At 43.7% G+C, this 22,570-nt stretch overlaps 1 protein-coding gene across 5 annotated transcripts in view; it reads right to left on the bottom strand.

The window, feature by feature from the left end:
* The window catches only part of LOC140476887 (cadherin-7-like), a 151,505-nt gene that overhangs the window by 32,101 nt on the left and 96,834 nt on the right, over positions 1-22,570 (bottom strand). For all 5 annotated transcript variants that reach the window (XM_072569777.1, XM_072569778.1, XM_072569776.1 and 2 more), the window contains one exon: positions 19,750-19,871. In XM_072569777.1, the coding sequence (XP_072425878.1) occupies positions 19,750-19,871 (122 nt within the window). The remainder of the gene's footprint in view (positions 1-19,749; positions 19,872-22,570) is intronic.

Raw genomic sequence — 22,570 nt, 5'->3', positions numbered from 1 at the left:
GAGTTTCAGGGATTTTGCATTATATACACAGAATATAGTGCACACATGGTGATTCAGGGACACTATAAAATATACACAGAATATAGTGCACAAATGTGGTTTCAGGGACACTGGAGAATGTACGCAAAATATAGTGCACACATGGGGATTCAGGGACACTGCTGAATGTACACATAATAAGGGTGCTCACATGCAGAATGGACACAGAATATAGTGCACACATGGGGATTCAGGGACACTATAGAATTCTCACAGAATATAGTGCACACTTGGGGATTCAGTGACACTACAGAATGTACACAGAATATAGTTCACACACGGGGATTCAGGGACACTACAGAATATACACAGAATGTTGTGCACACATGAGGATTCAGGGAAACTGCAGAATGTACACAGAATATAGTGCACACATGGGGATTCAGGGACACTGCAGAATGTACACAGAATATAGTGCACACATGGGGATTCAGGGACACTATAGAATATACACAGAATATAGTGCATAAATGGGGATTCAGGGACACTGCAGAATGTACACAGAATATAGTGCATAAAGGGGGATTCAGGGACACTACAAAATGTACACAGCATATAGTGCAAACATGGGGATTCAGGGACACTGCAGAATGTACACAGAATATAGCGCACACATGGGGATTCAGGGACACTATAGAATATACACAGAATATAGAGCACACATGGGGATTCAGGGACACGAGAGAATGTGCATAGAATGTAGTGCACACATGGGGATTCAGAGACACTACAAAATGTACACAATATATAGTGCAAACGTGGTTATTCAGGGACACTGATGAATGTACACAGAATATAGTGCACACGTGGGGCTTGCAGGCCCAATGCAAAATGTACACAGAATATAGTTCACACATGGGGATTCAGGGAAACTGTAGAATGTACAAAGGATATAGTGCACACTTGGGGATTCAGGGACACTGTAGAATGTACAAAGGATATAGTGCACACTTCGGGATTCAGGGACACTGCAGAATGTACAAAGGATATAGTGCACACATGGGGATTCAGGGACACTGCAGAATGTACAAAGGATATAGTGCACACTTGGGGATTCAGGGACACTGCAGAATGTACAAAGGATATAGTGCACACTTGGGGATTCAGGGACACTGCAGAATGTACAAAGGATATAGTGCACACTTGGGGATTCAGGGACACTGCAGAATGTACAAAGGATATAGTGCACACTTGGGGATTCAGGGACACTGTAGAATGTACAAAGGATATAGTGCACACTTGGGGATTCAGGGACACTGCAGAATGTACACAGAATATAGTGCACACTTGGGGATTCAGGGACACTATATAATTTTCACAGAATATAGTGCACACTTGGGGATTCAGGGACACTATAGATTGTACACAGAATATCGTCCACAAATGGGTTTTCAGGGACACTGCAGAATATACACAGAATATAGTACACACATGGAGTTTCAGGGATTTTGCATTATATACACAGAATATAGTGCACACATGGGGATTCAGGGACACTATAAAATATACACAGAATATAGTGCACAAATGTGGTTACAGGGAAACTGGAGAATGTACGCAAAATGTAGTGCACACATGGGGATTCAGGGACACTGCTGAATGTACACATAATAAGGGTGCTCACATGCAGAATGGACACAGAATATAGTGCACACATGGGGATTCAGGGACACTATAGAATTTTCACAGAATATGGTGCACACACGGGGATTCAGGGACACTATAGATTGTACACAGAATATAGTCCACAAATGGGTTTTCAGGGACACTGCAGAATATACACAGAATGTCGTGCACACATGGGGATTCAGGGACACTGCAGAATGTACACTGTATATAGTGCACACATGGGGATTGTATGACACAATAGAATGTACACAGAATATAGTGCACAAATGTGGTTTCAGGGACACTGGAGAATGTACGCAAAATGTAGTGCACACATGGGGATTCAGGGACACTGCAGAATGTACACAGAATATAGTGCACACATGCAGAATGGACACAGAATATAGTGCACACATGGGGTTTTAGGGACACTGCTGAATGTGCAAAGAATATAGTGCACATTTGGTGATTCAAGGGCAATGCAGAATGTACACAGAATATAGTGCACACATGTGTAATCAGGGACACTGCAGAATGTACAAAGAATATAGTGCACACATGGGGATTCAGTGACACTATAGAATGTACACAGAATATAGTGCACTCATGGGAATTAAGGGACGCTGCATAATATACACAGAATATAGTATACACATGGGCATATAGGGACACTATAGAATATACATAGAATATAGTGCACACATGGGGATTCAGGGACACTATAGAATATACATAGAATATAGTCCACAAATGTGGATTCACGGACACTGCAGAATATACACAGAATATAGTGCACGCATGGAGATTCAGGGATTCTGCATTATGTACACAGAATATATTGCACACACGGGGATTCAGGGACACTATAAAATGTACACAGAATACAGTGCACAAATGTAGTTTCAGAGACACTGGAGAATGTACGCAAAATATAGTGCACACATGGGGATTCAGGGGAACTGCAGAATGTACGCAGAATATCGTGCACACATGGGGATTCAGGGAAACTGCAGAATGTACACAGAATATAGTGCACACATGCAGAACGGACACAGAATATTGTGCACACATGGGAATTAAGGGACAAAATGTGCATAGAATGTTGTGCACACATGGGGATTCAGGGACACTGCAGAATGTACACAGAATATAGTCCACAAATGGGTTTTCAGGGACACTGCAGAATATACACAGAATATCGTGCACACATGGAGTTTCAGGGATTTTGCATTATATACATAGAATATAGTGCACACATGTGGTTTCAAGGACACTGGAGAATGTACGCAGAATATAGTTCACACATGCAGAACGGACATAGAATATTGTGCACACATGGGGATTAAGGGACACAATAGAATGTGCATAGAATGTTGTGCACACATGGGGATTCAGGGACACTGCAGAATGTACACAGAATATAGTTCACACATGGGGATTCAGGGAAACTGCAGAATGTACACAGAATATAGTGCACACATGGGGATTCAGGGAAACTGCAGAATGAACACAGAATATAGTGCACACATGCAGAACGGACACAGAATATTGTGCATACATGGGGATTTAGGGACACTGCTGAATGTGCAAAGAATATAGAGCACACTTGGTGATTCAAGGGCAATGCAGAATGTACACAGAATATAGTGCACACATGTGTAATCAGGGACACTGCAGAATGTACAAAGAATATAGTGCACACATGGGGATTCAGTGACACTATAGAATGTACACAGAATATAGTGCACTCATGGGAATTAAGGGACGTGTGCATAATATACACAGAATATAGTACACACATGGGAATTCAGGGACACTACAGAATATACATAGAATATAGTGCACACATGGGGATTCAGGCACGCTATAGATTGTACACAGAATATAGTCCACAAATGTGGATTCACGGACACTGCAGAATATACACAGAATATAGTGCACGCATGGAGATTCAGGGATTCTGCATTATGTACACAGAATATATTGCACACACGGGGATTCAGTGACACAATAAAATGTACACAGAATACAGTGCACAAATGTGGTTTCAGAGACACTGGAGAATGTACGCAAAATATAGTGCACACATGGGGATTCAGGGAAACTGCAGAATGTACACAGAATATAGTGTACACATGCAGAATGGACACAGAATATTGTGCACACATGGGGATTAAGGGACACTATAGAATGTGCATAGAATGTTGTGCACACATGGGGATTCAGGGACACTGCAGAATGTACACAGAATATAGTGCACATAGGGGGATTCAGGGACACTACAAAATGTACACAGAATATAGTTCACACATGGGGATTCAGGGACACTACAGAATGTACACAGAATGTTGTGCACACATGGGGATTCAGGGACACTGCAGAATGTACACAGAATATAGTGCACACATGGGGATTCAGGGACACTATAGAATTTTCACAGAATATAGTGCACACTTGGGGATTCAGGGACACTATAGATTGTACACAGAATATAGTCCACAAATGGGTTTTCAGGGACACTGCAGAATATACACAGAATGTCGTGCACACATGGGGATTCAGGGACACTGCAGAATGTACACTGTATATAGTGCACACATGGGGATTGTATGACACAATAGAATGTACACAGAATATAGTGCACAAATGTGGTTTCAGGGACACTGGAGAATGTACGCAAAATGTAGTGCACACATGGGGATTCAGGGACACTGCAGAATGTACACAGAATATAGTGCACACATGCAGAATGGACACAGAATATAGTGCACACATGGGGTTTTAGGGACACTGCTGAATGTGCAAAGAATATAGTGCACATTTGGTGATTCAAGGGCAATGCAGAATGTACACAGAATATAGTGCACACATGTGTAATCAGGGACACTGCAGAATGTACAAAGAATATAGTGCACACATGGGGATTCAGTGACACTATAGAATGTACACAGAATATAGTGCACTCATGGGAATTAAGGGACGCTGCATAATATACACAGAATATAGTATACACATGGGGATATAGGGACACTATAGAATATACATAGAATATAGTGCACACATGGGGATTCAGGGACACTATAGATTGTACACAGAATATAGTCCACAAATGTGGATTCACGGACACTGCAGAATATACACAGAATATAGTGTACGCATGGAGATTCAGGGATTCTGCATTATGTACACAGAATATATTGCACACACGGGGATTCAGGGACACTATAAAATGTACACAGAATACAGAGCACAAATGTTGTTTCAGAGACACTGGAGAATGTACGCAAAATATAGTGCACACATGGGGATTCAGGGGAACTGCAGAATGTACACAGAATATCGTGCACACATGGGGATTCAGGGAAACTGCAGAATGTACACAGAATATAGTGCACACATGCAGAACGGACACAGAATATTGTGCACACATGGGAATTAAGGGACAAAATGTGCATAGAATGTTGTGCACACATGGGGATTCAGGGACACTGCAGAATATACACAGAATATCGTGCACACATGGAGTTTCAGGGATTTTGCATTATATACATAGAATATAGTGCACACATGGGGATTCAGGGACACTATAAAATGTACACAGAATATAGTGCTCACATGTGGTTTCAGGGACACTGGAGAATGTACGCAGAATATAGTTCACACATGCAGAACGGACATAGAATATTGTGCACACATGGGGATTAAGGGACACAATAGAATGTGCATAGAATGTTGTGCACACATGGGGATTCAGGGACACTGCAGAATGTACACAGAATATAGTTCACACATGGGGATTCAGGGAAACTGCAGAATGAACACAGAATATAGTGCACACATGCAGAACGGACACAGAATATTGTGCACACATGGGGATTTAGGGACACTGCTGAATGTGCAAAGAATATAGTGCACACTTGGTGATTCAAGGGCAATGCAGAATGTACACAGAATATAGTGCACACATGTGTAATCAGGGACACTGCAGAATTTACAAAGAATATAGTGCACACATGGGGATTCAGTGACACTATAGAATGTACACAGAATATAGTGCACTCATGGGAATTAAGGGACGCTGCATAATATACACAGAATATAGTACACACATGGGGATTCAGGGACACTATAGAATATACATAGAATATAGTGCACACATGGGGATTCAGGCACACTATAGATTGTACACAGAATATAGTCCACAAATGTGGATTCACGGACACTGCAGAATATACACAGAATATAGTGCACGCATGGAGATTCAGGGATTCTGCATTATGTACACAGAATATATTGCACACACGGGGATTCAGGGACACAATAAAATGTACACAGAATACAGTGCACAAATGTGGTTTCAGAGACACTGGAGAATGTACGCAAAATATAGTGCACACATGGGGATTCAGGGAAACTGCAGAATGTACACAGAATATAGTGTACACATGCAGAATGGACACAGAATATTGTGCACACATGGGGATTAAGGGACACTATAGAGTGTGCATAGAATGTTGTGCACACATGGGGATTCAGGGACACTGCAGAATATACACAGAATATAGTGCACACATGGGGATTCAGGGACACTATAGAATTTTCACAGAATATAGTGCACACTTGGGGATTCAGGGACACTATAGATTGTACACAGAATATAGTCCTCAAATGGGTTTTCAGGGACACTGCAGAATATACACAGAATGTCGTGCACACATGGGGATTCAGGGACACTGCAGAATGTACACTGTATATAGTGCACACATGGGGATTGTATGACACAATAGAATGTACACAGAATATAGTGCACAAATGTGGTTTCAGGGACACTGGAGAATGTACGCAAAATGTAGTGCACACATGGGGATTCAGGGACACTGCAGAATGTACACAGAATATAGTGCACACATGCAGAATGGACACAGAATATAGTGCACACATGGGGTTTTAGGGACACTGCTGAATGTGCAAAGAATATAGTGCACATTTGGTGATTCAAGGGCAATGCAGAATGTACACAGAATATAGTGCACACATGTGTAATCAGGGACACTGCAGAATGTACAAAGAATATAGTGCACACATGGGGATTCAGTGACACTATAGAATGTACACAGAATATAGTGCACTCATGGGAATTAAGGGACGCTGCATAATATACACAGAATATAGTATACACATGGGGATATAGGGACACTATAGAATATACATAGAATATAGTGCACACATGGGGATTCAGGGACACTATAGATTGTACACAGAATATAGTCCACAAATGTGGATTCACGGACACTGCAGAATATACACAGAATATAGTGTACGCATGGAGATTCAGGGATTCTGCATTATGTACACAGAATATATTGCACACACGGGGATTCAGGGACACTATAAAATGTACACAGAATACAGAGCACAAATGTTGTTTCAGAGACACTGGAGAATGTACGCAAAATATAGTGCACACATGGGGATTCAGGGGAACTGCAGAATGTACACAGAATATCGTGCACACATGGGGATTCAGGGAAACTGCAGAATGTACACAGAATATAGTGCACACATGCAGAACGGACACAGAATATTGTGCACACATGGGAATTAAGGGACAAAATGTGCATAGAATGTTGTGCACACATGGGGATTCAGGGACACTGCAGAATATACACAGAATATCGTGCACACATGGAGTTTCAGGGATTTTGCATTATATACATAGAATATAGTGCACACATGGGGATTCAGGGACACTATAAAATGTACACAGAATATAGTGCTCACATGTGGTTTCAGGGACACTGGAGAATGTACGCAGAATATAGTTCACACATGCAGAACGGACATAGAATATTGTGCACACATGGGGATTAAGGGACACAATAGAATGTGCATAGAATGTTGTGCACACATGGGGATTCAGGGACACTGCAGAATGTACACAGAATATAGTTCACACATGGGGATTCAGGGAAACTGCAGAATGAACACAGAATATAGTGCACACATGCAGAACGGACACAGAATATTGTGCACACATGGGGATTTAGGGACACTGCTGAATGTGCAAAGAATATAGTGCACACTTGGTGATTCAAGGGCAATGCAGAATGTACACAGAATATAGTGCACACATGTGTAATCAGGGACACTGCAGAATTTACAAAGAATATAGTGCACACATGGGGATTCAGTGACACTATAGAATGTACACAGAATATAGTGCACTCATGGGAATTAAGGGACGCTGCATAATATACACAGAATATAGTACACACATGGGGATTCAGGGACACTATAGAATATACATAGAATATAGTGCACACATGGGGATTCAGGCACACTATAGATTGTACACAGAATATAGTCCACAAATGTGGATTCACGGACACTGCAGAATATACACAGAATATAGTGCACGCATGGAGATTCAGGGATTCTGCATTATGTACACAGAATATATTGCACACACGGGGATTCAGGGACACAATAAAATGTACACAGAATACAGTGCACAAATGTGGTTTCAGAGACACTGGAGAATGTACGCAAAATATAGTGCACACATGGGGATTCAGGGAAACTGCAGAATGTACACAGAATATAGTGTACACATGCAGAATGGACACAGAATATTGTGCACACATGGGGATTAAGGGACACTATAGAGTGTGCATAGAATGTTGTGCACACATGGGGATTCAGGGACACTGCAGAATGTACACAGAATATAGTGCACATAGGGGGATTCAGGGACACTACAAAATGTACACAGAATATAGTTGACACATGGGGATTCAGGGACACTACAGAATGTACACAGAATGTTGTGCACACATGGGGATTCAGGGACACTGCAGAATGTACGCAGAATATAGTGCACACTTGGGGATTCAGGGACACTATAGATTGTACACAGAATATAGTCCACAAATGGGTTTTCAGGAACACTGCAGAATATACACAGAATATAGTGCACACATGTGGTTTCAGGGACACTGGAGAATGTATGCAAAATGTAGTGCACACATGGGGATTCAGGGAAACTGCAGAATGTACACAGAATATAGTGCACACATTTGTATTAAGGGACACTGCAGAATGTACACAGAATATAGTGCACGCATGGAGATTCAGGGATTCTGCATTATGTACACAGAATATATTGCACACACGGGGATTCAGGGACACTATAAAATGTACACAGAATACAGTGCACAAATGTGGTTTCAGAGACACTGGAGAATGTACGCAAAATACAGTGCACACATGGGGATTCAGGGAAACTGCAGAATGTACACAGAATATAGTGCACACATGGGGATTCAGGGAAACTGCAGAATGTACACAGAATATCGTGCACACATGCAGAATGGACACAGAATATAGTGCACACATGGGGATTTAGGGACACTGCTGAATCTGCAAAGAATATAGTGCATAATTGGTGATTCAAGGGCAATGCAGAATGTACACAGAATATCGTGCACACATGTGTAATCAGGGACACTGCAGAATGTACAAAGAATATAGTGCACACATGGTGATTAAGGGACACTACAGAATGTACACTGAAGATAGTGCACACATGGAGATTGTATGACACAATAGAATGTACACAGAATATAGTGCACACCAGGAGATTCAGCCACACTATAGAATGTACACAGAATATGGTGCGCACATGTGGATTAAGGACTGCATAATGCACACAGAATATAGTGCACACATGGGGATTCAGTGACACTATAGAATGTACACAGAATATAGTGCACTCATGGGAATTAAGGGACGCTGCATAATATACACAGAATATAGTACACACATGGGGATTCAGGGACACTATAGAATATACATAGAATATAGTGCACACATGGGGATTCAGGGACACTATAAAATGTACACAGAATATAGTGCACAAATGTGGTTACAGGGAAACTGGAGAATGTACGCAAAACGTAGTGCACACATGGGGATTCAGGGACACTGCATAATGTACAGAGAATGTAGTGCACACATGTGTATTCAGGGACACTGCAGAATGTACACAGAATATAGTACACATGTGGGGATTCAGGGACACTATAAAATGTACACAGAATATAGTGCACAAATGTGGTTACAGGGAAACTGGAGAATGTACGCAAAACGTAGTGCACACATGGGGATTCAGGGAAACTGCAGAATGTACACAGAATATAGTGCACTCTTGGGGATTCAGGGACACTATAGATTGTACACAGAATATTGTCCACAAATGGGTTTTCAGGGACCCTGCAGAATATACACAGAATATAGTGCACACATGGAGTTTCAGGGATTTTGCATTATATACACAGAATATAGTGCACACATGGGGATTCAGGGACACTATAAAATGTACACAGAATATAGTGCACAAATGTGGTTACCGGGAAACTGGAGAATATACGCAAAATGTAGTGCACACATGGGAATTCAGGGACACTGCATAATGTACAGAGAATGTCGTGCACACATGTGTATTCAGGGACACTGCAGAATGTACACAGAATATAGTACACATGTGGGGATTCAGGGACACTATAAAATGTACACAGAATATAGTGCACAAATGTGGTTACAGGGAAACTGGAGAATGTACGCAAAACGTAGTGCACACATGGGGATTCAGGGACACTGCATAATGTACAGAGAATGTAGTGCACACATGTGTATTCAGGGACACTGCAGAATGTACACAGAATATAGTACACATGTGGGGATTCAGGGACACTGCAAAATGTACACAGAATATAGTGCACGCTTGGGGATTTAGGGACACTGCAGAATGTACACAGAAAATAGTGCACACTTGGGGATTCAGGGACTCTGCAGAATGCACACAGAATATACTGCACACATGGGTATTCAGAGACACTGTAGAATGTATGCAGAATATAGTGCACACATGGGGAGTCAGGGACACTCTAGAATGGACATAGAATGTAGTGCACACAATGGGATTCAGTGACACTATAGAATGTACACAGAATATAGAGCACACATGGGGATTCTAGGACACTGCGGAATGTACACAGAATATAGCGCACACATGGGGATTAAGGGACACTGTATGAATGTACACAGAATATAGTGCATAAATGGGGATTCAGGGACACTACAGAATGTAAACAGAATATAGTGCACACATGGGGATGAAGGGACACTGCATAATATACAGGCAATGTAGTGCACAAATGTGTATTCCGGGACACTGCAGAATGTACACAGAATATAGCGCACACATGGGGATTAAGGGACACTGTGGAATGTACACAGAGTATAGTGCACACATGGGGATTAAGGGACACTGCTGAATGTACGCAGTCTTTTGTGCGCACATGGGGATTCAGGGACACTGCAGAATGTACACAGAATATAGTGCATAAATGGGGATTCAGGGACACTACAGAATGTACACAGAATATAGTGCACACATGGGGATGAAGGGACACTGCATAATATACAGGCAATGTAGTGCACAAATGTGTATTCCAGTACACTGCAGAATGTACACAGAATATAGTGCACACGTCGTGATTCAGGGACACTGCAGAATGTACACAGAATGTCGTGCACACATGGGGATTCAGGGACACTACAGAAAGTGCGCAGAATATCGTGTACTCATGGCGATTCATGGAGAATATAGAACGCACACAGAATATAGTGCACACATGGGGATTCAGGGACACCGCAGAAGGTACACAGAATACAGTGCACACGTGGGAAATCAGGGACACTGCTGAATGTACACAGAATATAGTGCACACGTGGGGAATCAGGGACATTGCCGAATGTACACAGAATATAGTGCACACATGGAGATTCAAGGGCACAGCAGAATCTACACAGAATATAGTGCACACATGTGTATTCAGGGAGACTGCAGAATGTACACAGAATATAGTGCACACATGTGTATTCAGGGAGACTGCAGAATGTACACAGAATATAGTGCACAGATGGGGATTCAGCCACACGATAGAATGTACACAGAATATAGTGCACATAGGGGATTAAGGACTGCATAATGTACACAGAATATAATGCACGCATGGCGAAACAGAGACACTGTAGAATGTACACTGAATATAGTGCACACATGGGGATTCAGTGACACTATAGAATGTACACAGAATATAGTGCACTCATGGGAATTAAGGGACGCTGCATAAAATACACAGAATATAGTGCGCATGTGGGGAATCAGGGACATTGCAGAATGCACACAGAATATAGTGCACACATGGGGTTTCAGGGAACCTGCAGAATGTACACAGAATATAGTGCACACGTAGGGATTAAGGGACACTGTAGAATGTACACAGAATATAGTGCACACATGGGGAGTCAGGGACACTCTAGAATGTACATAGAATATAGTGCACACATGGGTATTCAGAGACACTGCAGAATGTACGCAGAATATAGTGCACACATGGGGAGTCAGGGACACTGCAGAATGTACATAGAATGTAGAGCACACATGGGGATTCAGTGACACTATAGAATGTACACAGAATATAGAGCACACATGGGGATTCTAGGACACTGCGGAATGTACACAGAATATAGTGCACACATGGGGATGAAGGGACACTGCGGAATGTACACAGAATATAGTGCATAAATGGGGTTTCAGGGACACTGCAGAATGTACACAGAATATAGTGCATAAATGGGGATTCAGGGACACTACAGAATGTACACAGAATATAGTGCACACATGGGAATTCAGGGACACTACAGAATGTACACAGAATATAGTGCACACATGAGGATTCAGGGACACGACAGAATGTGCACAGAATATCGTGCACACATGGAGATTCACGGAGAATATAGAACGCACACAGAATGTAGTGCACACATGGGGATTAAGGGGCACTGCAGAATGTACACAGAATATAGTGCACACATGGGGATTCAGGGGCACTGCAGAATGTATACAGAATATAGTGCACACATGGTGATTTAGGGACACTGCAGAATGTACACAGAATATAGTGCACATGTGGGGTTTCAGGGACATTCTAGAATCTTCTCAGAATTTAATGTACAGTTAGCATCAGGGTCAATGCATAATGTACACAGAATATAGTGCGCACGTGGGAGTCAGGGACACTGCAGAATATACACAGAATATACTGCACACATGGGGATTCAGGGACACTGCAGAATGTATACAGAATATAGTGCACACATGGGGATTTAGGGACACTGCCGAATGTACACAGAATATATTGCACACATGGGGGTTCAGGGATACTTCAGAATGTACACAGAATACAGTGCTCACATTGTTATTCAGAGACATTGCAGAATGTACACAGAATATAGTGCACACATTTGTATTCAGGGACACTGCAGAATGTACACAGAATCTCGTGCACACATGGGAATTCAGAAACGCTGCAGAACGTACACAGAATATAGTGCACACATGGGGATTCAGGTACACTGCAGAACGTACACAGAATATAGTGCACACATGGGGATTCAGGGACACTGCAGAATGTACACAGAATACAGTGCTCACATTGTTATTCAGAGACACAGCAGAATGTACACAGAATATAGTGCACACATGGGGATTCAGGGACACTATAGAAGGTACACAGAATATACTGCACACATGGGGATGAAGGGACACTGCATAATGTACAGAGAATGTAGTGCACGCATGGGGATTAAGGGACACTGCATAATGTACAGAGAATGTAGTGCACACAGGGGGATTCAGGGACACTGCAGAATGTACACAGAACATAGTGCACACATGGGCATTCAGGGAAACTGCAGAATATACACAGAATATAGTGCACTCTTGGGGATTCAGGGACACTCAGAATATACACAGAATATAGTGCTCACATGGGTATTCAGAGACACTGCAGAATGTACACAAAATATAGTGCGCACATGGGGATTCAAGGGACACTGCAGAATGTACACTGAATATAGTGCACACATGGGGATTCAGGGACACTATAGAATATATTTAGAATATAGTGCACACATGGGGATTTAGGGACACTATAGATTGTACGCAGAATATAGGGCACACATGGGGATGAAGGGTCACTGCATAATGTACAGAGAATATAGTGCACACGTGTGCACACTGCAGAATGTTTGCAGATTATAGTGCACACATGCAGATTCTGGGACACTGCAGGATGTACACAGAATATAGTGCACACATGGGGATTCAGGGACACTATAGAAGGTACAGAGAATGTAGTGCACGCATGGGGATTAAGGGACACTGCATAATGTACAGAGAATGTAGTGCACACAGGGGGATTCAGGGACACTGCAGAATGTACACAGAACATAGTGCACACATGGGCATTCAGGGAAACTGCAGAATATACACAGAATATAGTGCACTCTTGGGGATTCAGGGACACTCAGAATATACACAGAATATAGTGCTCACATGGGTATTCAGAGACACTGCAGAATGTACACAAAATATAGTGCGCACATGGGGATTCAAGGGACACTGCAGAATGTACACTGAATATAGTGCACACATGGGGATTCAGGGACACTATAGAATATATTTAGAATATAGTGCACACATGGGGATTTAGGGACACTATAGATTGTACGCAGAATATAGGGCATACATGGGGATGAAGGGTCACTGCATAATGTACAGAGAATATAGTGCACACGTGTGCACACTGCAGAATGTATGCAGATTATAGTGCACACATGCAGATTCTGGGACACTGCAGGATGTACACAGAATATAGTGTACACTTGGGGATTCAGAGAGACTGCAGAATGTACGCAGATTATAGTGCACACATGTGGATTCAGAGACACTGCAGAATGTACGTATGCATGAAACACACACAGAACATAATACAGTTCAGAACACACTAAATAAACCATGTGCTGCAAATGTTTCCAAATATCGAACCATTGAAAAGAGGAGCAGCAGTCGGCCTTTTGGCCCTTAAAGTCTGCTTCGCCCTTCAATAAAATTGTGAGTGTCCGACCAACTTACTACCCTACTCCCACCTGCAATCCTTCGTTCTTCAAGCTAAGGGCATCAAATGGTAATCAGGTTTCCTTCACTCCTGGGAGATGGGCATCGCTGGCTGGGCCAACATTAAATGTCCGCTCCTGAACTGCCTTCTTGACTCGCTGCAGTCCATGAACTGTCGGTGTACCCACAATGCCATGAGGGAGGGAATTCTAAGCTTTTGACCCAGAAACAAAAATGAGAATACATTTCCAAATCGGGATGGTGAGTGGCTTGGGGTGTGGTGGGGGGGAACTTTCAGCTGTTGGTATTCCCATGTATCTGATGCTCTTGTCCTTCCAGATGGAAGTGGAGGTGGGTTTGGTAGGTGTTGTCTGAGGACTTTCTGGAAAACCTTTGAAGTTTTGACTTCATGGTGATGAAGTTGTGCCGAATCATAACACAAGCTCAGGCGAGTACTGAAGCCACAATGCCTGAGCACTCCAAGGGGTTCAGGTACAGAATTCTTTGAACGTTGCATCACAGAGTGGTTAAGAAGACATTTAGCACACTAGCCTTGATTGCTCAGAGATTTGAGTATCGCAGTTGGGATGTCATGTTGAGGTTGTACAGGTCATTGAGTGAGGCCACGTTTGGAGTACTGTGTGCAGTCCTGGTCACCTTCAAGGGCAATGCTGAGTAGCTCAGAACAAGAAGGAACAGGAGAGGGAAGACCATAAGGTGTTGGAGAAGAATCCCCATTTCGGTCATCAGGTCTGCTCTGCTGTCCAATGGGATTGCAGCTGATCTGATAACCCTCAACTCCACTTTCCTGTCTTTTCTCCATAACCCTTGATTCCCTTACTGATTAGAAAACCGATCAAGGGCAATTAGGGCCAGGCAATTAATTCTGACTTCGCCAGTATCGCCCACATCCCTGAGTGAAAGAGAAAAGGGCGTTAGCCCTGGTGAGTGAAGTTGGGCAATGAGGGATGCAGAGTGGCTGTGAAGTGATTGAGAAGGGGTTCACTGATCTCGACTACTCGTGTGGTGCCACTGACCTGCACTCGACTCCTTGAGGCATGACAGCAATAGCCGGGGCTGGGGGGTCCCACAAGGATCCCCTCTCCATGTCTCGCTCCTGCTCCAAACCCTTCAGCGCTGCGCTGCACAATGTCAGAGAACATTCTCTCCCACCCCTACAGCACCCACCTCCAGCCATTTTCCAGACACACTTGGTGAGCCATTCTCACTGCCTGCTGCAGTTCCCCTTCCAAGGGTGTGGGTTGCTTTTAAACAGCTTTAAGTGGCACTCAGCCCTGAGTGAGGACCCTGCTGGAGAGTGCACAAGACTTGAACAGCCATAGCAATGTTTGTGCAATACTTTGGGCAAACTATGATCCTATTAACCTAATTATTCCTCCATTGAATCTTACAGCACAGAATGAAAACCATTCAACTAATTATGCCACGCTTTGTTTCTCAAGGACAGTAATCTGGGAGCAATAAGGGTCGACACAGTAGCTCAGTGGTTAACATTGTTGCCTCATGGCACCAGGGACCTGGATTTCAGTCCACCTTGGGCAACTCTCTGTGTGGAGTTTGCATATTCTCCCTGTGTCTGCGTGGGTTTCCTCCGGGTGCTCTGGTTTCCTCCCACAGTCCATAGATGTGCAGGTCAGGTGAATTGACCATGCTAAATTTCCCACAGTGTTACGTGCATTAGTCAGGGGTAAATCTAAGGTAGCGGAATACGTCTGGGTGGTTTACTCTTCGGAGGGTCGGTGTGGACTTGTTGGATCAAAGGACCTGTTTCTGTACTGTTGGTAATCCAATCTGATTTGGCCCACTCTCCTGGCGGTTTCTGGCATTCCTTTCGATTTGATGCGTACCCTTTTTGAACAGTAACCATTTATTTTGTAAAAGTGTGTGATATCTGAAGTGTGACAGATTCACCGCAACGCTATCACTGCGACACATGTCAGTTCAAGCTATACATTGGAATGTTGCTTCACCACTCGCTGCACTCGAGTCACTGGTTTGCTGTGACATCTTGCCGATCTGTTATCTCTTCCAAGCAATCCCACGCGATATTCCACTCAGGCAGCGGAGCAACACTGAAGCATAGAGCCAAGGTTTGAGGTCACGAGGGGCTCGGCTCGGATTTGAAAGGACAGGCAACTGGGAGCTCATTTCCCCAGCTCCCACCCAGGAGAAAGTGAGGACTGCAGATGCTGGAGATCAGAGTCAAAAAGTGTGGTGCCGGACAAGCACATCCTCAGATGTTGCCTGAAGGGCTGTGCTTTTCTGGCACCACACTTTTTGACCCAGCTGGGATCCTGTAATCAGTTTCCGGTCCCTCCTCTGAGGAAGGATGCACTGACATTGGAGGCAGTCCAGGCAATGTTCATTAGGAAGGATATTAGTAAATTGGAATGGGCGCAGAAAAGATTTACAAGAATTTTACCAGGATTGGGGGGTCTAAGTTTTCAGGAGAGGCTGGATAGGCTGGGACTTTTTCCCCTGGAGCATGGAAGGTTGCAGGAGTGACCTTGTAGAGGTTTGTAACACAATGATGGACATAGATAAGGTGAATAGCAAAAGATCTTTTCCCTAGGATCGGGGAGGTCATCTGTTGATAGGAGGTACTTTTAGGCAGGAAAAGGGCACTAGTGCTCCAGGTAATAGGCCCCATCTGCCCATCTGACACCAACTGCAGCATGATTTCCACCCCTCACTACACCCACTGCCCATACATCTCTACCTCCCCCACACCACCTCTCTTGTTACATTTACTGGTTGGAGATTGACCAATTCACCAACTGCACTTACAATGCCCAGGCATTGAAGGTTATGGGTCACGTGTTGGGATACAGGATTGGAATAGTCAGGTTATGAAAGGTGCTGAATCGATGGGCCAAAGGGTCTTTCCCTGAGCTGTAGATCTCTACGATTCCATAATTCCAATCCAATCAAAGTCCTATCGGTATGCCTGTCTCACACTTACCCTCACTGCAGGGGCCTGAGGACCACTGAGCACGTCCTTCCCATCGTTCAATGGATAGAACTTTACTCTCCCAGAGAAGGTGGCGAGTATGTCAGAGGGGCTTGGCAATAGGCAGCTACCCTCCCAGCTTTCCACCACCACAGGAACCAGGTTCTGGGTGGAAAGGCCCTGCTGCCTATTGAAATACTGAAGTGATTGATGAAAAGCCTCACCTCACCTGAGCAGCAACCACCTCAGCTCCAGGCCGGATGAGATCAATTCGGCCTACTCAGCAGGTAGGCCAGTGTGGGTAGGCTGATGGGAGGTCTCCATCAATCCTCACTAGTTAGAGCCAGTGCTGAGAGAATGGTATTAGACCAGACTCTTGGCCTCTCATGACCCAACTCCTTTTCCTTGCACGCAATGACTGACCCCACTGCCCACAGTCCAACTCCCTCCACAACGTCTTAGCCCAACACCCACTTCCACAGCTCTCCACTCCCTCAAACAGCACCAACCTTTCTCAGCAAAAAGTGTCTATCCTCGTCTTGGGAGGGGGCAGGGTTGTTTTGTCACATCCTGGTGTTGCTGAGATCGAGAGCAGCATCGGCATCTGATTGGCCAACTGCACCAGGTGGACGGGTCTCTCTACTCATGGACCTAATTCCGGCAGAATCCCCAATGTTGAGCAGGAGCTGGCATTATGGGAATGTCATTGGAGCAGTAACCCAGAGCCCCAGTTTTTGTTTATTCATTCATGGGATGAGAATGTCACTGGATAGGTCAGCATTAGTACCCCTCCTTAATTGCCTAGAAATCAGTTAAGAGTCAACCACACTGCTGTGGGTCTGGAATGACATGTAGGCCAGAACAAGTAAGGATGGCAGTTTCCTTCCTGTAAAGACATTAATGAACCAGATGAATTTTCCCAACTATTGACAATAGATTCATGGTCATCATTAGACTCTTAAATCCAATTTTGTTAAAAATTGAATTCAATTCCAATTACCATGGAGGGATTATAACCCAGATGCTCAGAATGCTATCACGGCTTCTGGATTAATAGTCAGCAATTACACCATTAGGCCATCATCTCCCCTCCCCCACTTTAATGTTCTGAAGATAGTGGTTCAATTCTCACTGTACCCAGTGGTGTAATGTGAATTCAATTTTAAAAACCCTGGAATTAGATTGTTGTAAAAACCCAACTAGTTCACCGATGTACTTTAGGGAAAGGAACCTGCCTTCCTTATTCCGTCTGGCCTACATGTTACTCGAGACCCATTGCAACGTGGTTGACTTTCAAGTACCCTCTGCAATTGCCCCAGCAGACCGCTCATTTCAAAGGCGATTAGGGATGGGTAATAAATTCTGGCCCAGCCATTGAGACCATTGAAAACAAAGCTGCAACACTGGTGGGAAATCTCGTCGGAACTGAGCTCGAAAATGGAAAAATCCCCAACCACTACGATTGCTGGGAACCCTTTACGTTTCAAACAAGGCACAGATAGAGTGGATGCACCCCATCTTTTTCCCAGGGTTGGGGGATCGAAGACTAGAGGGCATCAGTTTAAGGTTAGAGGGGAAAGAATAAAAGGGAACCTGAGGGTCAACTTTTTTACACTGAGGGTGGTACGCATGTGGAATGAGCTGCCTGTGGACGTGGTTGTAGCGGGTCCATTAACACCATTTAAAAGGCATTTGAACAAATGCATGGATAGCAAAGGATTCGAAGGATATGGGTCAAGTGCAGGGGAATGGGGTTAGCGTGGATGGATATTTTGATAGGCATGGCCCAGGGCCAGTCTCCCTGCTGTTAAAAGCAAATACGACTGTTTCAGGAGTAGCATACATCACCTGGTCAAAGCAGGAACTGGGAGCTTGAGCTGTGATGCATTTCTACAAAGTAACAACATTACAGCCAAATTAAAAACAGAAACTGCTGGTGAAATTCAGCAAGTCTGGCAGCATCTGTGGCAAGAAAGCAGCGCTAACATTCCTTGTCTTTTGACAGAGGCTTCTGCAATTTCTGTTTATGCTTCAGATTGCCCGCATCTGCTGTTCTTTGTTTTATTACAATGACGGGGACGATCTCACATTCCCAGGGAGTTCTTACCTGCCCATGCTTTGCGTTTTCGCAGACAAATGCTTCGTATGAAACTGGGAATGCTGGAGGATGATCATTGACATCGAGAACCTGAATATGCACCGAGACTGAAGTCACTTTCTTCGGGTTACCTGGAGCAAATGTGAATAATCGGGAGGATAAGCATCATGTGTAAGTTCACTTATGTCTGCAGATCTTTTCCGCAAAGTGAGTCACTAAACTTTCACTGGGGTGATGATCGTATAATGGTAACACTGCTGGCCTAGTAATCAAGCCATTCAGGTTTTTGCTTTGACACATAGAGCATATAACAGCACAGGCCCATCATGTCTGTGGGTTCTTTTAAACTAATCCAAAGTTAAAAGTCACACAACACCAGGTTAGAGTCCAACAGGTTTAATTGGAAGCACACTAGCTTTCGGAGCGACGCTCCTTCATCAGGTGATAGTGGAGGGCTCGATCGTAACACAGAATTTATAGCAAAAATTTACAGTGTGATGTAACTGAGATTATACATTGAAAAATTGATTGTCTGTTAAGCCTGTTAGAATACAGTGATAGTTTCACTTCTTTCATGTGTAAATCACAAAACCTTTTTTTTAAAGTTGCATTCTCGGGTTAGCTGTTAACAATGGTGATAGCTAGACAATATGTTGAAGGTGTTAGCCCCCTGTGTTCTCTGTCTATGACCTGATGTTTAGATTGATTCTAATCTAAAAAGTGTGATAACAGAGTTTTACATAAATTCATGCAGTTTTTGAGCTCAGAGTTCTACATGAATTTCTGCAGTTTTTGAGCAAAGTACAATGTAACTCTGCAAGTACAAATTCACCCCACAAAATATATGTGTGCATGTGGGTCTTTGTCTGTGTGTGTGTGTGTGTGTGTCTGTCTGGGTTGTGGGGTTGTGAGTGTGAGAAAGTGTGTGTGTGTGTGTGTGCATTGAGTGCAGAGTGTCTTAAGTCTGTGAGGGGATGCGTGTGTGAGTGTGGGAGTGTGTGTGTCTGTAAGGGCGTGTGTGGTTGTCAGTGTGCGCGTCTGTGTGTACCTGTGTCCGTGTGTATGTGAGAGTGTGTGTGTGTGTAGGAATATCTGTGTGTGTGTGTAGTGCAATGGTGGTCCCCTGTAATGTGACATGAACCCAAGGTCCCAGTTGAGGCCCTCCCTATGGTTACCGAACTTAGCTATCCAAATCGTAAACTAATCCCAGCTGCCTGCACATGATCCATAACCCTCTATTCCTTGCCTGCTCATGTCTCTGTTTAAATGCCTCTTAAATAATGCTGTTGTAGATGTGGGCCTGAGTCCCACCAGGGCAGTTATAGGGGACTTTGTTTCAGGTCATTGTTTTCTGAAAAAATATGGAATATAAAGCTGCTCTAAGCAATTTGAATTAGAATCCCTACAGTGTAGAAACAGGCCCTTCGGCCCAACAAGTCCACACTGACCCTCCAAAAAGTAACATAGCCAAACCCATTCCCCTACACTTACCCCTGACTCATAACCTACACTACGGGCAATTTAGCATAGCCAGTTCACCTAACGCGCACATCTTTGGATTGTGGAAGGCAACTGGAGTACCCGGAGTAAACCCACGCAGACACGGGGAGAATGTGCAAACTTCACACAGACAGTTGCCTGAGGCGGGAACTGAACCTGGGTCCCTGGTGCGGTGAGGCAGCAGTGCTAACCACTGAGCCACTGTACTGGCCCCATATTAACCACAAAAACAATCATTGTGTGAAAACCAGAAAGTGCTGGAAAAACTCAGCAATTTTGGCAGCATCTGTAGAGATAAAAAAGAGAGTTAATGTTTCCAGTCCAATGATGCTTTGTCAGAACTGAAATATCTGGGAAAGGGTGGTGTTCATGGTGATGACAGCAACAAAAAGACCATTAACGGGAAGCTGAGAGAGAGGTTAATGGTTATTACGGGTGCTAACTGGAATGTAAATGGTTAAAAATGGGTTGGCTTTGCTGACAGCCAGCTGTACAAAGCAAGAAATAGTGTGTGTTTGGGAGGGAGAGGGAAGGGTGAAATAACTCCACAGAGGCCAGCACCCTGTCACCAAGTCCCCCTTTATCGACACATGGAGAGTCCTTCACACTAATCCAGCTTCCTCAGAGCCAGCTCTCAGAGTGAACAGAACCTCTGACACTCCTGTTTATATCTGTCAGCCAGGTCTCTGTGATTGGACCAAATTAACAGACCCAATCAGGGAACTCATATTGTATGGGATCCACTTAGCTAACCTTAGTACAATTACTTCAGTGGGTGACAAACATAAAGTTACTATCTGAGTGTAATATGAGGCATTTCTCTTGAGGAAGCTGAACAATGCACAAGGCCATGAGAGAAGGATGTACGTGGATGATCTGAAGCCAATGATTGGAGCCTTGGATCATTCAGTGTGCAAGACAGGATCATAGAAGTGTTACAGTGTAGAAAGAGGCCATTCATCCCATTGTGCCTACACCTGCTCTTCAAATGAGCATCTCCACCTCGTGCTAATTTCCTACTTTGTCCCAAAACCTTTGCACATTGTTTTTTATCCAATGCCTGTCTTGAATGCCTCAGTTAAACCCGCCTCCACCATTTTTCCAGGCAGTGTATTGTATACCCTAACCACTCGCTGTGTGAAAAGATTTATTTTCTCACGTCATCCTTGCTCCTTTTGCAGATCACTTTAAATCTATGTGCTCGTGTTCTTACTCCGTAGTTGAATGGGAACGTCTTCTCCCTACCTATTCCATTCAGTCCATACATGAATTTGAGAACTTCTATCAAATCTTTGTTTTGCCTTCTTCTCTCGAAGGAGATTATGTCCAG

The sequence above is a fragment of the Chiloscyllium punctatum genome, chromosome 5 (assembly GCF_047496795.1).
Source record: "Chiloscyllium punctatum isolate Juve2018m chromosome 5, sChiPun1.3, whole genome shotgun sequence".
Classification (NCBI taxonomy): Eukaryota; Metazoa; Chordata; class Chondrichthyes; order Orectolobiformes; family Hemiscylliidae; genus Chiloscyllium; species Chiloscyllium punctatum.
This window is presented reverse-complemented; position numbering and strand designations above follow the sequence as displayed.